The 21348-nt window shown below is 36.4% G+C and overlaps 2 protein-coding genes across 2 annotated transcripts; both read left to right on the plus strand.

The window, feature by feature from the left end:
- Positions 1-2525: 2525 nt before the first annotated feature.
- LOC126752186 (cuticle protein) lies at positions 2526-6207 on the plus strand. The gene is made up of 2 exons (XM_050462803.1): positions 2526-2656; positions 5141-6207. Exons 1-2 carry the CDS (start codon positions 2645-2647, stop codon positions 6092-6094), a joined length of 966 nt encoding a protein of 321 aa, XP_050318760.1. The 5' UTR covers positions 2526-2644; the 3' UTR covers positions 6095-6207.
- Positions 6208-15377: 9170 nt separating this feature from the next.
- LOC126752171 (importin subunit alpha) lies at positions 15378-21119 on the plus strand. The gene is made up of 6 exons (XM_050462777.1): positions 15378-15529; positions 16065-16174; positions 16233-16546; positions 16623-17193; positions 18671-18818; positions 19999-21119. The coding sequence occupies exons 2-6, from the start codon at positions 16115-16117 to the stop codon at positions 20466-20468; spliced, it is 1563 nt and encodes a 520-aa protein (XP_050318734.1). The 5' UTR covers positions 15378-15529; positions 16065-16114; the 3' UTR covers positions 20469-21119.
- Positions 21120-21348: the final 229 nt, after the last annotated feature.

The raw sequence follows: 21348 nt of genomic DNA on the forward strand, positions 1-21348 counted from the left end.
TTGTTGTTATATTTTTTTATTTTTGCACTGGTGTAACAATTTTGCAGTTATTTTTATACTTTTTTTATATTTTGCATTTCGAAAATGTTACAATTTGCCGATTTTTGTAGATTTGTGGGGATTTTTGATGCAAATTTTTTTAGTATATTTTTAAATAGATATTTCGTCTTGCCCTCGTTCACTACCGTTTACTTCGCTGCCTTATCCATTCTGGAGAAAGCAGAACTAACGGCGCGATTGTTAAGGCCAATGATATCCATATCATCGGCGGACGACAGCAGCTGTACACTCTTATAGAGAACTATACCTTTTCAATTCAGCTCTGTAGCTTGAAATATTTTCTCCAGAACTAGATTGAAGAAGTCGCACGATAGGGAGTGTCTAACACCTCTAACACCTCGTATCGAACGGCTCGGAGATGTTCTTCCCCATCCTGATGGAGCTTTTGGTAAATGCTCAACGTCAGTTTACACTGCCGTATTAGTTTTTAGGGGATACTAAATTCAGACATACATCGCGGCATAAAGGCAGTTCCTTTTCGTGCTGTCAAAAGCAGTTTTGAAATCGACGAATAGGTGGTGTGTATCGATTCTCTTTTCACGGCTCTTTCCAAGATTTGACGCATGGTGAATATCTGGTCAGTTACAGATTTTCGAGGCCTAAAGACACACTGATAAGGTCCAATCAAATTATTGACGATGGGCTTTAATCTTTCACAGAATACGCTCGATAGAACCTTATATGCGATGTTGAGGAGACTTATCCCACGGTAGTTGGCGCAGATTCGTAGAATTTTCGAGCATTACCCCTGTTGGCCAGCTCGTCACGCTCTTCATACTCACGCATTTCGGTCTCGCTGTTTTTTGTCTGCAAATGCGTATCGATTTCCTCTTCAACTCTCGGTATCTATCACATTCCGCACGTGTTGTAGTCGATTGTAAGGTTGCGAAGTATGTAGTCTGTTTTCTCTCAGCTGCGACACAGCACTTTTCATCGTACCAGCAGTTATTTTGCCTCTTCCGAAAACCAATGGTTTTGTTTGCAGCTGTACGTAAGGAGCTTGAAATGCCGTCCCATAATAGGCCGCCTACTTTTAGGTGAAAACACATTTTTCGAGACCCGTCCTATCGATTTCAACTAAATTTGGTATGTGGCATTCCTCTGACATTTTTATGTTACAGTGAGAGAGCGTGTTTTTCTTATAACGATCCAACTTTGTGCTTAGAATGAATTAAATCGGGTGAAAACTCGGCCTAGACCCAATATAACTAACAAGCCTTATGTACTTCCAGGTATTTCCCTGTCTTTGATTCTTACGAGTTTCAAGAGTATAAAATTTTCGGTTGCACACGAACTTAGCCCCTCCTTATTTATTTAAAAAAAATTTCATTTCTTTTTTATTTCTTTTTTAAGTAATTTTTCTTTTAATTTTTTTTTAATTTTTTCTTTTTTGTAAATAGTTTATATGCATTTTTTTATTTGTTTCGTTTTAATTTTTATTTTTTTTAATTATTTTTTTTTTTATTATTTAAATAAAATTAATTTAATTTTAAGTTTTTGTTTTCAATTTTTCTTAATTTTGTTTTGCTTTTTCAAATTATTTTCTATGTATTTTTGCCTTATTTTTTTTTTTAAATACATATTTGTTATTTTTAATTTAATAATGTAAAAATCAATATTTTTTTCTAATATTTTTTAATTATTTGAAACGCAATTTTATATTTCTTTTATATACATTTTTTTATTTTTGATTTTTTTTTCAAATTTTATTAAATTATTTTATTTTTGTATATAAATAAATTTAAATTTTTTTATAATAAATAAATTGAAGTAATAAATTTTCGTATAATTGGTGCGATTTTTTAGTTCTTGTTTTTACTTCTTGTTTTAAATATTATTTTTTAATATTTTTATATTTTTTATTTATTTAAATATATTTCTTTATTTTTAGTTTTTTATTAAATTTTTTTTTCTAATTTTTATACATTATGTTTTTATTTTTTAAATATATTTTTTTGCTTTTTTTCAATATTTTTTCCTCCCACACTCGCATCCAAGTGCTCGCAATCGCATGTCAACCAGTTTTTCGCTTGCGCTCGTCATCCGGTTCGACATTTTTTCGAAACAGTTCAATTGATGCCGAAAATTGTATCGACACTTGCTCGAGCAGCCGTGAGTAATTGGCATACAAATCAATGCTTCACACACATACATAAATGTATGTATGTACTTACAATACACATGCGTCGAGGCATGAAAACAAACACTTTTTTTAGTTTTTAATTTTTTTCGTATTTCTTAAGCTGCTGATTATTGGCTTGCGCGCCATTTCGGCTTCTTTGCCGATTCTTTTATTCAAATCGCTACAGTTTTTCGACACTCTTTTGTTTTTCATACCTTTTTCTTGTTTTTTTTTACTAAAATTACCTTTGCTGCTCGCCTTTGTTGCTGCCTTCCTATGCGGCGCAGCATATAAAATAGTTGTCACCGCCTGTTGACAGCATCACAACACCGTCGTTAGTTCACCGTGCAACAGTGCAAGCAGCGTTGCTTTGGTCATAGTAAAGAAATTTGCGTATCCTCGTTAAATTTACTTTTCGTGGCGTGTTTTATTTAACAAAATTTCTAATAATCTTCAGCAGCGATGGCAAGCAAAGTAAGTGCAATTTGGTGTTAACGCATTTTGCTCAAAGGAAAAGGCAAATAGCAAATACTAAACAAAAAAAATACAAAATATAGAAAAATTAATTAAGTGTCGAAACGGACCAAAAATAAAATTAATAAAGACTCACAAAATAAATAATTTAAAAAAATATTCAGCTAAGAATCAACATCCTGTGAAATGCATATTAAATCGCCTTGTTTGTTTGTATGTATTTGTGCTTGGCGCGGCTGTCAGCGGCAGCTTAAGTTGCTGAGAAAAGGATTATGAAAGCGGAAACGGCACAAAGCAGCGTTGATTATCACAAAGAATAGGAATTCATTAGCGCGCGCAGCATTTTTTTCGGCACAGCAAATTGTTTTATTTACCATGGTCAACTAATTTTGAAGAAAGCATAAATGAGATTAAAGATAGCGCCGTTTGAGCGCAAGTAGACAAAGCTTGTAAGGCAACAACAGTGATTTCTAGGAAGGATTAATAAGGCTTTTCTTTGAAGTGCAGAACTTAAAATGATTTTTTCTGATAAGATTGTACAAAAAAGTAAAAAAAACTGAAAAATCTTTAATTTGAAATTTTTTTCTCAATTTTTTGTATTTTCAAAAAAATTTAAATATTTGAATTTTATTATTTTTCTTATTGATACTTTAAATAATTTTTATAAAATTTTTAACTTTTTTTTAATTTTGAATTTTTTGACTAAAAAAACTAAAAATAAAATTTTTTTTAATAAAATAATTTTTAAGCACTTTGCCAAAAATTTGAAATTTTTTTCTAAATATTTTTAAAAAACTTTATGTTTTAACTCGAAACCTGTAATGTTCTAAAAAACTATTTATTTTAAACATTTGCTTACAGTTCGCATGTTATCGCTTTACAAAAATAGATTTACAAAGTTAGACATTTTTTTATAGAATTTATTTTTCGAAAACTTTTAAAAAATGTGTATTATCAAAAATTATTCGTAATTTTTTTCCAAAATATTAGAAAATAAATCTTGAACTAAAAAAAATAATTCTTAAACTTAATAAAATGTTTAATAATTTTTATAAAATTTGCAGATTTCTTTCAAAATTTTAAATTTTTTTATAAAAAAAAATAAAAATCAAAAACTGGTTTTTTAACTTATAAAGTGTAATATTGTATAACATTTTAAATTTTAATTTGATTCTTAATAATTTTTAATAATTTTGCAGGATAATTCAATTTTTTTTTTATTTTTTTGTAACTCAAAACTTGCAATATTCTATAAAGCTAATTAAGTTAATAAGAAAAATGTCTTACAGTTCGCTTGTTATCGTTTTACAAAAAGAAATTTACAAAATTAAAATGTTTTTTTATAAAAATTGTACACATTTTTTGGAAAATTTTTAAAAAAATTTATATTTTCAAAAATTTCTCAATTTTTTTTTTTCAAAATATCAGTTAAGTATTTTGGAACCAAAAAAATGTATTTCTTGAACTGCATAAAATTTTTTATAAAATTTTGAGATTTTTTCAAAATTTTTTATTAGAATTAAAAAAAAATCCAAACATTTTTTTAAACTACAACAGTGTAATTTTTCACAACATTTTTAATTTTAATTCGATTTTTAATTATTTTTACAAATTTTGCAGTAAAATTAATTTTTTTTAATTTTTTTTTTTTAATTTGTTTTGTAACTTAAAACCTGTAATACTCTTTGAAACTTTTAATTAAAAAAAATTTACAGTTCACTTATTATCGTTTTACAAAATTAGAAATTCTTTTTATAAAATTTGTACACATTTTTTCGAAAACTTTTAAAATACCTTTACATTTTGAAAACATCCTCGAAATTTAAATTTTTCAAAAATTTTAGAAAATCTGTTTTGAACTAAGAAATAATTTAACTCTTAAACTTCAAAAAATTTCCCTTTTTTTTCAAAAATATTTCAATCAGATTAACTGAAAAAGTTTCAGAATTTAATTTTGTTTTGTCTTTTCTTTTATTTTAATATTACAATATACATAAATAGATGTAATTTATGAAAACTTCTTACATATAACATTTTATTACAAAATAGTAAAGATATTTTACAACATTTTTCAAAAAATATTCGAAAATGTTTAAAACCAATTTTTAACTAAAAACGTTTCTGTCATATCTTCATAATTTTGTTCTTAATACTTTATAAAAGATTTATTAAATCTGCTTAAATTTTTTTTTCGAAAAAATTTGAAAATAATGCAAAAATATTGAAAAAATTTCAAAAATAGTTTTAAAAAATACTTGTATAAAGGAAAATGTTTTAATATCTTACAGTGTAGTGAATTTTTACTTATTTTTTATTAAAAATTACATCCAAAAGATTTTTAAAAAATTGCCAAATTTTTTCAAAAAAATTGAAATTAACTGAAATAATTCCAAAATTTTACAATGTTTTGACTTTTACTTATTTTTGTAATATATTTTTTAATATTTTGTCAAAACCCAAATCTAACCTCACTCTACGTTACAGTTCTTGAGCGTCTTAACCGTCTTCGCCTTGGCCGGCTCCGGCTTGGCTGGCGTTGCCACCTACGCCTACAACCCTTATGCCGCCTACCATCACCTGCCCGCCGCCGTGACTACTTATGCTAGCCCCGCCCACCAGGTCGTGTACCAACATGCCGCACCAGCTGCCGCCGTCTACCATCACGCGCCCGTCTACACCAAGTCTTACCTAGCCGCCGCGCCCGTTGTCGCCGCTGCACCAGTTGTTAAGACCGTCGCACCAGCCGTGCAAGTTGCCGCTCCCGCACCAGTTGTTACCAAGACCGTCGTCGCTGCCGCACCTGCACCCATTGTCAAGCAAGTCGAAATCGAATCCGCTCCACGTTATGATTTCTCTTATGGCGTACATGATTCCTTGACCGGTGACATCAAGAGCCAGGTGGAGAGCCGTGATGGTGGCAATGTTGCCGGTTCGTACAGCGTTATCGATGCTGATGGCTATAAGCGTACCGTTACCTATACCGCTGACGATGTGAATGGTTTCAATGCGGTTGTACAACGTGAACCAATTGTCGCCGCCAAGGTTGCTGCCGTTGCTGCTGTTGCTGCACCAGCTGTGCAACAAGTTGTTGCCGCACAGCCCGTTGTGCCAGTCCAACAACAGTACTTGCAATACTTGCCACAACAACAACAACACTTTGTACAACCCGCTCCAGTTGCTGTCGAACAACAGCCCGCCGAAGAGCCAGCAGCCGAACCTGCACCTGTCGAATACCCGGAACAAGAACAGCCAGAGCCCGAGCAACAGCAACCCGAGCAGCCACAATACCCACAAGATCAACACTTCCCACCCTACCCCCAATCCGAGGGCGATGACTCCGATGTCGTGGATGTGCGCTCAGCCAATAGCAGCGACAATGCCGAACCATCCAGCACCGCAGCTCCAGCGCCTGTGACCGAAGCGGCGAAAGAAGCTTAAGCGGGGTAAAATGTGATAACGCGGGTGATTTGTTGAGATTTTCGTTTTCCCTCGCGCAAAACATTAAACTGAAGATAAACGCATTGTTAGCTGGTTTAAAGATTTAAATTAATAAAAACGAACGAAATAATGAAAAATAAAATGTGAATGTTTGTGTCTTCGGGTGCTCGGTAAGAATTTAAATATCATGTTCAAATATTAGGGGGAAAAAGGTACTACTTGTACTTAAAAGACTTTAAGACAGCGATGTCTACATTACTAAAACCACTTTGGATGTGTTCTAACGATCTTTCAAAGCTCCAGTTTTATAAAACTCTTTTCCTTGATCTATAGTTCACCACTCAAAATTGACCCAGACTGACACAAAGAGATACATAATTACGTATTTTAATACAAAGCTTTATTAGAGCCACGGAAAATAGGCTTCTAAACCAATAAAAGCGCCAACGCTTAGGACCTCGGCTATGATGGCCTTCTGTGCCCACAGCGAAATCCGGTTTCTTCGGATTCGGCTCATTTTCGAAACGCCATTTGCTAGATTATTTGACAGCTTCGACGTCATATTCCTAAACCCGCATCTAGTCACCAGTAATGATGCGACTGTTGAATGCTACTACGTTGTCAAGTATCTCCTTTGCGTTCTCTATTCTTACAGAATATTCAGATGTTTATTTAGGAATCTGCTACCCAAACACTTGTGTTTGTGATGAAGTTTACTCATAAAATGTAAAGCAAAAAATCCTGTAGTGGTTCTAGAAGAGGTTTCTTTCAATGGTTGAACTATATTTATGGTTTACGTTTCAGAAACTCTCCGTTAGCGACCCAAACCAAACATACTACTGCAATGCGTACTTGTCCGACGGCATCACTTGAAGTGATGCTTGAGCTCACAACACTTCATCTAGAGATCGGTCAAGTAGCCAAGCACACACTGCTACAAATGACAGCAGAAAGGTATGGCAGAGGTAAGGCAATCTCGTTCCAGTGGATGAAAGAGTTAAGTGCTACTATGCTATTGGCCCTTCTCCCAAGAGACGGCATTTCCAAAGGGGGTTAACTTCACCAAGATGTTCAAGGTTACCATTGGCAGGAAGGCTGAATGGAATGACTCGACTATCGAACTACTGCTTAGGGATAGTACGATCAAGTGCTACACTGACGGCTCGAAAACGTCGGAGAGAATCGGTGCAAGGGTCGCAGAATCACGCACCAAACTCTCCATACCAATGGGAAACTTTCCGAGCATTTTTCAGGCAGGAGCCTTTGCCATAAGTCGATGCATGGAGATAAATCTCCAACACAACTATCGCAATGAACGTATAACCATACTTAGCGGTTTATAACCTCAGCAGGTTGAAATATGTAATCGACCTCACTAGGGATAAAATCAGACTACTGGTCGCATTTTACACTGGCCACTGCAAGCTAAAGAAGCACTTACACAACATGGACCTAGCTTCTTGCGTAAATTGTCGGTCCTGTGAAAGGGAGCTTGAAACACCAGAAGACTGCACAGCAGTCTGCAGACGCAGGTCAAAGGCCCTTGAATTCATGTTTCCAAATAGGAATCTCATCGTTTCATTAGCATCCAGTAAAATATTAGACTTTATCAATATACTGGGTCTACGTGAGTCTTTGTAATTTAGAAGAGGGCACAATAGACCTAAGGTCGCTGTGCATTCCTCGTTTATCAATCAATAAATTATGTAGCTCTGACTGCTGCGGAAATAGTCCTGATATACGAAGTCTGAATATTCAATAAATTGTCGACCAAAAACAGCAGTGTTTGTCAAGATAAGACTTACTAACTGGTAAGATTCCTGGTTCACATGCAACGGAGTTTCGACGCCAGATGTCACTCTCTCACAAGTAATTTACTCTAGAATGCATGTTTGAAGGCTCGCAATTGAGTGATTTATATATTTTTTATAAAATATGCCATAAACTCCTGGCTCTCAGTCAATGTTTCATCACTTTCGCCGCCTTGGCCTTTCTGTACATTAGATCTTCCTTCAAAGTGAAGCGTGTTTCTTATTCGTTTACTTTCCTTTATTAAAGCTAATTTATTCATACGCCTTTCAATGTTCAATTTTCTTGTAATTTGTATTTTGTTTATCCTTTTGTATTCCTTATTATGAAGCTTCTTTGGCAAAAGTACTTTAATCCTGCAAGAAGAAAGTTCAAGAAATTCGCCATGAAAGGACAATGAGAAGGCAACAGATAAACAGCGGAAATAAAAGTACAAACAAAGATCATGCAAACGGCACACCTTCTTGACCTTATTTATTTGCAATTGCCGACAAACACACATACACACATGCACACATACATGCCCTCGCTCACGACAAATGCACTTGGACGCAGCATTTTCCACCGTTCACCCTGGACACTTGTTCACGTATATGTAAACGCAAGTGAAAAGGCGATTTACGCTTATGAATGGGTTGGAACAGTGAAAAATGGGGGGGATGAGGGGTACGAACGACAGCAGCAATTTACTCGAAGTAAAGATAAAATCATTAAAAATCTACAAGTGTTGCTGGGGACTCTCGACTGGATTGAACCGAAGTTGGTGGGGTCGAAAAGTTGGAAGTGTGCAAATAAGTGCATGCAGATACGTATATACATATGTGTGTGTGTGATGCAAGAAAAGCGCGTCAGTATGGGTGCGTGAGTGCAACAACAGGGTGTTTATCGCTTATCCACACTTTGCTGTGCTACAGCACGCGCTAAGAAAACACCAAGCGTGTGAAAGAATGTGCGTATCTCCGCTGTGCATGTGTGTGTGTGTGTGTGCCTGAAAGGTGTTTGTATGTAGATAAAAGGGCTGTAATTGGTTTTAACACGCTTACGCCGCAGCGTGAGAAAAGTAAGAAAGCAAAAGGAGCAGGTTGGCTGACTTCTTTGGCAGGGCAGTACCCAACAGGACAGCAAACCACTTTTCAATTACTGTGAGGGGTTATATTTCGAGAGTTCGAATTTTTGTATATACTACATATCGAATGTAAATATATTTGAGAATATTCTACGAAAATTTGGAGTTCATCCGGAACATATTTTCGGAGATATGAGCTTGAGACATAGCTCGGGCAAGCGCAGGCATTTTAAAGGAACCTACCTAAGAACTGAACTCCATCTGGTATTGCAAAGGACCTAACCTGCGCTATGCCTACTAATTCAACGTAACCTAACCTAACTTTCTCGAAAGAGACCGAAGATCGGCTTGAACGACTGACCTTTTGAATTTTCACAGAACCTTTTTAGAGTATTTGTGATATATTTGATGATCGAAAGAATAAGAATAATAAAGAATTTGCTAATAATTCCAACCATTTTCGTAGTAACTGAGGCCGCGTCTAATATTCTCTTCTAAGCCGCCAATCGTCTCGGGCTTATCTGCGTAGACAGCGACTTTCCATACACACATAAAATTGGAGCCTACGACACAGGCTCACGGCGAGAGATAAGGCGTTCATCAAAAAATTTCCATCAATCCAATTCCATCCAATTCAGGCACGAAAGGGTAATTAAACAGGGTTCTGTAGGGTTTACTAATGACGGTCGACTTCATTTCTGAAGAAAAATGGACTAATGATTCCCTCCAACCATAAAGCTCACAAAACAGAAATTTTTTAAGGATTTAACGACGTCTCAAAAAATGGCTTGTGGCTTATCATTACTTCAAATGCGACAATTTTTTTGTTTATTCACGTATCCATTCAACCAAATATGTGAGCTTCGTCGCTGAGCGGAATTTTCTTTTGGAAATCGGGATCGGTGGTCAACTCGTTTTGGGCCCATTCATCGACGACTTGACGCGATTGACGTTAGTTCGGTTTCATTTCTTACACGAGTTGGATTTTGTAAGCCCACAAAGAAAGATCCCTCCACAAAATTTTACATAAAAAGGATGGGCACTGCTTCAGAAATGACGGATAGACTCATTAGGATCGTCTTTGAGGATACACATTACCCACTAGACTAAACGTGGTATAAAGGCGATCCATGGCTGCTGAAATTACCCACTTTGCTGCAGGATAATATCGTCCGAATATTGGAATATGCGTAACTCGATCTGAACCATTTTTTGATAGTAAATTCGCACAGTTTGCAAACGTTGTTCTAGAAAAAGTCTGTTCATTATGAAAGTGGGAAACTAAACTGAGTTTAAAGCAGATAATAGCTGTCAAAAAGGCCTACTTCGAAAAAGGTATTTTCTCATCGAAAACCACATGTCTTTTAGACCTAAAAATACAACTTAATAAAAATATTTCTGATTCTGGGATTTTAGATAATTTTAAGCGAAGAATCTTCGTCACCGACAAACATCTTTTTTCGGAGGTCCTTCTGGAGATCGACTATGGTTTGGTATGGGACTCATCGCTGAACAAAATTTAGCTCGAAAACGTCAGGATCTTCTTGGAAAAGAAGAAGAGAGAAGCGATGTCGCTTGCGTAGGCCGAGCGGTTTGAGTTTTTTCAGAAGCTGTATTTTGTACGCTTTCAATTTAAGATCTCGACGTAAAATGCGTCAAGTCGTTCCATATGTCAGTCCGAGTTACTGCGAGCGGCGCCGAATCAAATGTCCACCGTACCTCTACTGGGATCACCCGTTTAATGTACATATATAACATTATGTCAGCTTATTTGTTTGCCTCTGCGCTGCTCCTCCGCCTGCTTTCTCTGTGCCTGTGTCCGTTTGCCGACAATTACCAACAAGAGTCGACCGTAAAGTGCAAATGGCGGCTAAGGATAATGCAGGCAAGGACAAATGTATAAATGTAATGACTTTGAACATTGACTTTGCCCATGTAGTGCAGACAATTTCAATTGTCCATTGACTTCTCACAACTACTGTGCTGTGCAACTCTGTTGTTTTTTGTCTTTTTTGCTTTCTTCTCGGAACTTAACTAACTTTTGTCGCTCATTTGTTCTGTGTCATTTGTCGGAGGTGGTCCTTTGTGCGCTTTCTTATTAACTGCGTAATGAACAGCATGAGGTGATAAGTTGCCAGCGAAGCAGGCAGTCGGGAAGCCCCTAGCCGTATAGGGTCTACTCTAATAATATCATTTACGAACTTTTGAAATTGAAAGAAAGGCGCAAATATAGTTTTAATAAGCTCGCAAGAGTTCCATTCGCATTGTATTTAATGGAAGTCGATGAGTGTAACAAGTGGACCGCATTCAAGAGTCTACTGAGATACAATAAAAGCTGTAAAGCGGAGCTCAATGTCAGTAATAAGTAGCTTCTTCTTACGCTTACGCGGTTATAGCTGAGTTTACAATAGCGCTCCAGTCGCCCTTCCTTTTTGCTGCTTGGCGATCCTTCTCCATTTGGTTGTGTTTGCAACGGATTCGAGGTCTTCCTCTTCTTCTCCTTCCCCCGGCGATTACTAATGTCCTATGATATCGATCTTTCATTTACAACTACCAATCCCAGTAGCTATTTTTGTTCTCACTTGATATCAATCAAAACGATAAAACAACTGAGGAGTACAGGATTTTTCCGGAAAGTAATAGGACTGATTGTCTTCCATCCCGACTGTACTTTGGAGCGCATGCGCACCGACTGAATTCGGTAGAGGGCGTTCCTAGCTTACGAACGAGCGACCGGTCAGTTGTCTACGAGCACCTGGAGAGTCAGGACAAACATTTTCGCTCGACGTGTTTCTGTGAGTGGTGCAAGCCCAATAGAAAAGGTACGCGATTAAATTCTGTGTGAGACTCGGTAAATTTGCGACAGAGACGTTTTATATGATCAAGCAGGCTTACCCAGATGTTACTTTAGCAAGAAGTAGTGTTTTATGGTGGCACAAAGCCTTTTTGGAGGGCCGGGAAGAAATCGCTGATGAAGACCTAAAGAATGAGCAAATCATTGCCTTTTTTGATATCAAAGGCATCGTTCACCATGAATTTGTTCCTCCTGACAATCCGTCAACGCCAAGTTTTACGTGGAAGTCTTCAAGAGACTCAAACGAAGGGTCAATCGGGTCGACAAGACATCGTAGCCGATTGGAAGTTGCACACGACAACGCCTCGGCTCACACCGCCATTCTTGTGAACAGCTACCTATCCAAGGCCGGCCCTCCCGGACTTTTTTTTGTTTCCTTGCCTGGAAAGGCCGATGACACGCAAACATTTTGAGACGACAGACGGTTCTGTCATGCCTATATGAGACCTTTTAGTCTGGCTTCATCATATGAAATGCATTAATGAAGTAATCTTGAATGATTATCTGCTGTCAAGATATCCTCCAATTATACTTTCGACCACATCTCTAAATTGGAAAGTTCTCTATCTAAAAAACCTTTAATCTCTTATACATATGTATACATTTGTCCTACGTGAATATTTTCATTTATTCGCTTTTTATTTTCATATAATTCTCACCAGCTTCTTACTTTCTATTGACATATGACAGCTGTACAAGTAAACCGCTATACTCAAATTGTCATATACACTTAACTAGCCGACATTAAAGAAAGAAGTACCAGACAGCATTTTTGTCAAAACTGTCAAAGTAGGTAGACAGTGCCAAATATACCTAAATAAACAAATTCATGTGGGCAATACAAGTGAAAACAAAATTTACACTCAACAACCAGTGAAGTCACGTGTCATTACAGACAATGATTAAGACTGGTTTGAGAATGGTGCAGAACTAGTTACAAGCGGGTAAGTTTTTAAGCTCTCAAGTTTTCAATCTTTCCATTTTTCGCTATTAAGAAATCGACAGTATTTTATGGACTGATTAATTGACCTCTTTAAACTGTGCGGATCTTTGCTATAAAAAATTAGGTCAATCCGTCACTTGTCCAATTTGCCTAGTAGATGTGGATATAGAGATTGGACTTTCCTATGGAATGATATTCAGCCCAACTTGTCACATGTTCAATTTCTCATGTTGATATGGTTGTGGAGACTTCGAACTTTCATCCGGAATGATACCTGTATCAGCAGCTCAAACTCATGATTTAGGTAATCAACCAGTTTTGTCATCCAAATACCCCATAAAATATTTCGATAGTTCAAGACAAGATATAATTTGTACATATTTCATAGAGCCCGGTTTCTTTTAGTTCATTTTCTTCCGAAAATCTTTCAGTTCATGATGGTGAGCTCTTAAATAAAACTACTCTCGACATCATCATTGATATTTTGCGAGTTTTTAGATCATATAAGGACAGACTTAAGACGTCATCGTAGTGATTATTAAGATCCTAGGAAGAAGAAAACCTTCACTCCTTTGGAGGAACCAGGTACAAGGACCTGGCTATACTTGGAATCTCCGATTGGGACCAAACAGCAAAAGAAATAAATAAGAAGAAGAATGTTAGATTCAGCATTCTTCATAAGAAATCAATATAAAAAATTATTTTTCTGGTTCAAGAATCGTCAAAACAGGTATAGTGCGTCACTGGTCCTTCTTTAAACCAACACCTATTGCTCTTAGTCCCTTTCTACATACGAAAAACCGCTATCAAAGTACATTTAATAATGTTTTCACTTAAAAGCGAGCGCTGGATATTGCATAAATCGTCGCCTTCGTCTACTTCGTTGACCTTCAAAGCCAAAGCGAACGCCAACGCCAACACATAACACTTTGTAGAGCATACTTTCGGGCGTATACCGCGTGTGAATAATGGGTAAACCAAGCGCAACCACAAAAGTGTAAGAGGGTAGTTCAGTTCACAAACAGCAACAGAGACCTATGTACACACAGGCGACTAAAAAGAAATTATGTTTACGGGCAAATTTGAAGTGTCCAATATGGGGGACGACTGGCTGGTGCGCCTAGAAAGCGACTACAGTAGAGTGTGCCGTATAATGAAGTAATTTTCAAAGTATCACTTAAATTTTTGTGTTGACATTTAATGAGTTTGCTTGCATAGTTCTCGGGGCAGGGTAGCGCAGACGAAGTAATAAACGAGAATAAACGGCAAAGAAAGTATACTTATATTTAGGTCCACAAGTAGTTGCCGAAAGGAGTATGTTACAAAGGTGCGGCGCGCGCTTAAAGACGTACTACACTTTCGTAAATTTTCACTTGCAACAAACTTTTCTTCGTTTTTTCTCCCCTCTCGTGCAGCTATATACTTACGAATATTGTAAACTCACAGCAAGGCAAATTGCATTGCATAGGAATTGCTCTGTTGGAGCACCCCAAACAATTTTTAGGTGTGAACTGACGCATGAAATCAAATTGCACCAACGTCGTAGCTGATGCTGTTGCTGCTGGCGACTGCCGCTTCGTACATTTCGTATTAGTTAACGGCTGTTGGACACACACCCACTCTCTGGTGCTGTAAAATTAATTTTTATTCGAGCAAAGGGCGCTTTGTGGAGCGAAAACTGAAAAGGGCTCCACATACCAGTGTTTAATAAGAGATAGAGAGCGCAAAGCATACAGCGAGAGTAAATGTTAACAATGCTGAATAGAGCATTTCGTGGCTGTTATGTGCTCAGCATTATTCATCTCTGCAAACAGGACGCGCTACTCAAATGAATTGTGGATGCCATGTTAGACCCCTGCTAGCTTGATTTTGATAAGACGTCCTTGATTATGTTGATAATAAATGCTTTTAAGCCTACCACAACGTGGCGTTTCGCGTATTCACATTGCAGAGGTCAACAGCGAATGACTTATGTAGCGCTGGGAGTATACAAAGAATATGCAGGCTTTTAAAGCAGGCTTTTAAAGCATTTAAAATTGGTTAATCCAAATATTTTTAAGTTTGAATCAATAAAATATCGAACTACAATTTTTTTTTTGATATCAGCTGAAGTTTTCATCAGTTACTGTCACTGTTTCTTTTGCAGCAAATTAAAGTTTTCTACAAAATACGAAACATATTGCTTTCCGACGCCCTGTGTTTCTCCAATTATAAAAGTAGTACATCATAATGCAACCCTGAGTTGATCTCAAATCCAGGCAACACCACTTTTGGAGACTTTTACGCTTGTTACATACCGATCTTAGCATTGAGCACAGGCTAGAGTAAGAGAACAAATCAACACACACTGCAAAAAGTGGCCGTTTACAACAAAAACTAATTGTTTGCAAAAAAGTGAACTATTTCTCTACACTGCAGCGGCACAGCTGTTTACACGCTTTAACCCACAATGGTTATTGCGCGAAGATCAAATTTGCGCCTTTTCATTGCATGTGTTTTGCCATTTCGCTGCATATGCACGTTTTATACAAAAACAAAAATCAACGTTGAAAAGTCTCCCGTCAAGTCTGCGTGAATTGCAGGGGAAATTTTGAATTTTCAAACGGCATTTTATTGCCGAGCAGACAGTCGAATAGAAAGAATTAACAAGTTATTTCATTGCATGAATTTTTATTATTTTCCCTACAAATTTATTTAATTTTTAAAATAAAACTTGCATTGCAATTATTGGAAATATTATTGTGTCAAAGGTGGAAAATTAAGGTGAGAATAACCTGTCTTGAACTTATTAAGCAAATTTTTGTGAAGTTACGTTATTTTTAACTGAAACCTAGTTCATTGGGCTAAAATAAAGACAGGTAGGTTTTCATTTGTAAAAGGTTCGCAAAATTTCTAGAAAATTGTAAACAATGTGGCTATGGATTTCATGTACATATTTGTATAAGACCTCAGAATGTGTACTTACATTTCGGGTTGGAAACGATAAAATGCCTGCTACCTTTGTGATGTAAAACTTATCCTCTGCGTGGTCTGCCATTTTGAGTAACAGGATCAATTTGAATTAATAAAATGCTCACCGATCCGAACGGATAAAATCCGTGTCAATTCCGGTACGTAGAACCGGCTGTTGTGGGAGTTCAGGATCAATTTGAATATTATTGAGTGCTAGAAAAAATTTAAAATATATTTCTGCTGTATTTAGTTATGTATGAATATTGACAGGAAATATTATTATTTAGAAAATCAAAAATTTTACATCTCCCAAATATATATTATACTTGTTTCATCAAAACTTTAGCATCGCTGCATTATTCTTTATTTCCTGCATTATTATACATCAGCAACAAAATGAGTAAATCAGATACAACACGTTTAAATTCGTACAAATCGAACTCGATTAACTCACAGGTTAGTATCTCACACTGGATTTTTAAACTATGAAATAATTAATACTTTTTATACATAGGATTCTCGCATGCGTCGCCATGAAGTTACTGTGGAGTTGCGCAAATCAAAGAAAGAGGATCAACTTTTCAAACGTCGCAACATCAACGAAGAGGATATTGTATCTCCTCTGAAAGAGAATAATAGCCAATCGCCCGTGCAAATGAGCATCGACGAAATGGTTGCCGCTATGAATGGTCAAGATGTCGATCGTCAATTCGTAGGCATGCAATCAGCACGTAAAATGCTAAGTCGCGAACGTAATCCGCCTATTGATTTGATGATAGGACATGGCATTGTTCCCATTTGCATACGTTTTCTACAAAATCACGAGAAGTAGGCAAACTCACGTTAACCATATGCGTAGCAATTTTACTTATTTCCTTTTACATATCTCGTGTTCTGTTTATAGTCCTTTGCTACAATTTGAAGCTGCCTGGGCGCTTACCAACATCGCTTCTGGCACTTCGGAGCAAACACGTTGCGTTATCGAGCAAAATGCTGTGCCACATTTTGTTGCGTTGTTGAAATCCAAGTCCATTAATCTTGCCGAGCAGGCGGTTTGGGCTCTGGGTAATATAGCCGGAGACGGAGCAGCCGCACGTGACATCGTCATACAACATAATGTTGTGGATGGTATACTTGGTTTGATAAATTTTGAAACACCACTTTCCTTTTTGCGCAACATTGTTTGGTTGATGTCGAATTTGTGTCGCAACAAAAATCCATCACCACCATTTGATGAAATTAAACGTTTGTTGCCCGTGATATCGCAATTACTGTTAGGTGATGATTCACAAGTGTTAGCTGATGCCTGTTGGGCACTCTCATATGTGACGGATGATGAAAATTTGAAAATCCAAGCGGTCGTCGACACAGGCGCAGTGACGCATCTAGTAAAACTGCTTGGTACTGACGAGCCTTCTATAATTGTGCCAGCACTACGCAGCGTGGGAAATATCGTAACCGGCACTGATCTGCAGGTGAGTGCAATTATAAGTGTTAGGTTTATCATGCACCATATACGAGTATGTATGTATGTACATGCCGAGAACTTCAATGTGAATCCATTCGTTAAACATTAATGCACATTCGGAAATGCAGCTAAACAAAACAACGTGTGATTTAGGATTAAAATGCAAAACGAAACGGCTGCACCAACAATAAGTGCTAGCCTCCGTGTGCCAGTTAAGCTGACTTTAGCTACATTTATATTTGTTTCCCTCTCTACAGCACTGATCTTATGCACATATAAAATTTTCGGTAACAAACACCATTTGTGTAGTTGAGAATAATACGCGTCTGTTGGTTGGTCGCAATCACTTGCTGTTATGCACGCCACAACTTACCTTCGCTCCCTTTAGCCTCTTAAAGCTTGGACGCCGAGTTTTTGCATAACTATGTGTAAATTTGCATATGAATTCAAAGCTGGCGTCGATTACTTGACACAGATCCGCATTAAAATTGCGAGAAAGTAAGCTGGAGCGTATAAAAGAGAGGGTGGCAGTCAGGCAACCTGCTAGTACTTAACTAGCTAATGAAGGCGTGGTGGTGGTGTTGCGTCTGTGTGCCATGAGTTCTTGCTATTAGCTGTGTTTGTGTATGTTTGCCATTGATGTTGCTTCCGCTGCTGCATAATCTGCACATTTCACAAATGGAAAATGAATATTTACGAATTTCCACTTTGGATTCCGGGATTAGCATGTTGATGAAGGTAGTACTAACTGTGGTGCACAGGTTAGCGGCTATACCGATGGAATTGGTTGCTTGGCTACTGGAATTGTACTGCGAAAGCGGTTTAGAGAAAGTACCGCAGCCGTTCTTTCGGTGTTTACTCAATCCATCATATAAGAATTGTATACGAGTAGTGCACGTAGAAATAATGTTTTTATTAGAAAACTAATTTATTATTTTTATTCTGTATACACGTTTTATGCATAGAGCGGCTCAAATTCAGTTTTAACAAAAATTATCCCTAAATATAATATTACAAAACCTTACAACGAGATATATCCGGTAAAGACTTATTAAGCAATGCTTTTTATATACCACTCATTCACCCCACTTAATTTTTTCCACAAAAATTATGCCCCGAGCTAAAGTGTCACTTCGGCCTTTCAATTTGCAAAAATTACTTTGCTCATTGCTTATTTACGCCGCATTGTAACTTTTCTGGCGCTGTTGTTTTAAGCCTCCAATTCACAGCAACATTTTTATCTTAATTTTTATTTATTTGCGTACCTTTTTTTTTTGGTTTCACCAAATTCCATTTGCATATTTGCTACTATATTTGTACTAAAAATATAAGTATACATTCACACATACGCATACACAATTTAATTTTCCTCGCCTTATTTTTTTTATTTTCATTTCCTGTTTTTTTTTTATTTTTGGTCGCCTGCCAATACCTGCGTGAAATTTAATTCCAACTGCCCTGTCACCAACGACTCAACCCTCTAGACGGACGCAGTCATTGCTGCTGGCGGTTTACCCCGATTGGGTGTTCTGTTGCAACATTCAAAATGTAATATTGTAAAGGAGGCCGCCTGGACGGTTAGTAATATCACAGCCGGAAATCCGAAGCAGATTCAGGCCGTTATCGATGCTGGTAAGTTTGTGTTTGTGTTTGCATTTTATATTTCTTTCTCCTCTGTTTACGCTTTGCTTTGTTTTTTGCTACTTTTCTTATTTATGTTGTGTTTGTAAGCGCTTTTATGGAGTGAGGGACTTGATTGTGAGGCTTTTATTTGCCATTCTAGTGGGTGGTTAGTTGCTTAGCTGAATAGCAGATGAGGAATTGTTGATTTCATCAAACTGTTAGTTACGGCTGTTGCCCAAATGGTTTGTAAACTCTTGAAGTATACACATACACACATACATACATTTGAACAAGTTTGCGCGGCCTGCTTACCGGTTAATTTGGGAAGGAAGAGTAATGAAAAATAAACTTGGTCATAGTTGTGTCTAAATATTTGTATGAAAGAAAATAGAGCACATCAACGTTAATGAATAGTTGCGGCGTAGACAAGAATTTAATTAAGTAATTTAATTTTTTTTGCTAATACAATTTTAAATATGCGAAAAAGAGTGCTCTATATCGCTAATTAAAAAGGAAAAGAAAATTTTAACAGAGTGGTGCGAAATTATCACAAATATGGCGGCATTCAACGTGGATTTTCTAAAGTAGGGCATCATCGCATTTGGCAATATTTTATGAATTTGGGAATACTTTTCATAACTTGCTTTAATGTAGGTAATCAGGTCAAAACTAATATGTATACTCTAAAATGAGTCTGTGATATATACATACATACATATGTGTATTATTGCTTGTATTGCATAAAAGTGATGGACACTCCCAAACTTCAACTAAAATGTTACCTTAATATAAAAACCACGAGAGGATAATTGTAGGAATTTCACTAAGAATTACAAGCCTTGAATTTGGAAATATATATAAATTTTTTTTTTTTTTTAAATATATTCTAATGCATGTATTTGGAGTCTATATGCGTTACTATTGAACTTTCTTTTGTGAAGGGCTTGTTCTGTACGGAATAGTTCTCAAAAGTTTTCTAATATTTATTTTTCATAGCTTGTTACCTATACTCAATCATGTTAATCTATATGTTTAATTTAAAATTTGTGATTTTGTCTTGTACTGCCTTTTTATTTTCTTATACTTTATCATACACTCGCTTTGTAAAACAAAACAGTAAAGTTTTTCTAAAAATATCTTATTTTAATTAGCAAAACAGTAAATTAAATTTTTTTCCAAATAACTCCAGGTCTTTTCACACCTATACGAAATGTGTTGGAGAAGGGCGATTTCAAATCGCAAAAAGAAGCCGCTTGGGCCGTTACAAATACCACAACGAGTGGCACACCCGAACAAATAATCGATCTGATTGAAAAATATCAAATATTGAAGCCATTCTGTGATTTACTCGACGCCAAGGATCCGCGCACCGTTAAAGTGGTACTCATGGGACTCGGTAATTTGTTTGTTTTGGCCGAAAAGTTGGGCGGCACCGAGAATCTATGCCTGATGGTCGAGGAGATGGGCGGTTTGGATAAACTGGAGAAGCTGCAGGAGCACGAAAACGAGGAAATATACAAGAAGGCCTTCGCACTGGTGGATACATACTTCAATAGCGGCGAGGATGCTGAAGCGGAGCTGGCGCCACAAGAGGTTAATGGTGCGCTCGAATTTAATGCGGGCCATTCGAATGCACCCGAGGGTGGTTACACGTTTTAGTTGCCTGGACGTCACACCAGCGTAAGGTGTATTGTGTGGTGTGCGTGTGTGCAACCTGCCAGCCGGCTGAATCATTGTGTAAAGTGTTTGTATGTGTGCTGTATTGTTCATCGCATATTTGTGCGGCGCATTACTTGTTATTGCATATAATCGTCGTTTTTTATTTTTCCTTCAATACAAGTAACACATGCGAGCACAAGGAATCATAAACGTTCCTAATGATTCTTGCAGCTGCTTGTACTGTCATACGCATCTCCATAATTTGTAATTAAGTTTTTTTTTGCCCCTTTGCTTACCAAATCCCCACCGTCGCCATGCATGCTCTCATCAATTCGATTTACATTTTATATTCATTTTTAATAGTTACGCGCACATACTAATTTTATTCAGATTTTTTATTTCTTTTTCTTTTTAACACATTTGTAAGTCTGATTAAAGTTTGTATGAATACATATGATATATATTTTTTAAACAAATTTCACTTTTATTCCAATAAGATAGATATTTTTTTATTAATCATTTAAGTTTGCATTGAACATTATGGTTATTGTGCCAAATATTGGGTTGAACTGGCACATAATATTGTAAAATTACATTTGTATTAACGCACATGCATCTAATAAATCATTTAGCAGGAAATATATAACAAAATTTATTGGTTTTTGTTTTTGCCTGCAGAGGTCTCATAAAACCTAGAAAGGGTTATAAAAATATTATAAACATTTCTACATTCTTCAGTTGCTTAATTCATTACGATTACTTGGTTATAGCGAAATAATAAAGCTTTTGAACTCGCCATGCCACTTTTTTCAATTTCATTATAATTATTTTTTTTATATGTATATTTGGTAATTTTTTGTTTCCATTCCAATTTTTATTA

This window comes from Bactrocera neohumeralis, chromosome 3, assembly GCF_024586455.1.
Source record: "Bactrocera neohumeralis isolate Rockhampton chromosome 3, APGP_CSIRO_Bneo_wtdbg2-racon-allhic-juicebox.fasta_v2, whole genome shotgun sequence".
NCBI lineage: Eukaryota > Metazoa > Arthropoda > Insecta > Diptera > Tephritidae > Bactrocera > Bactrocera neohumeralis.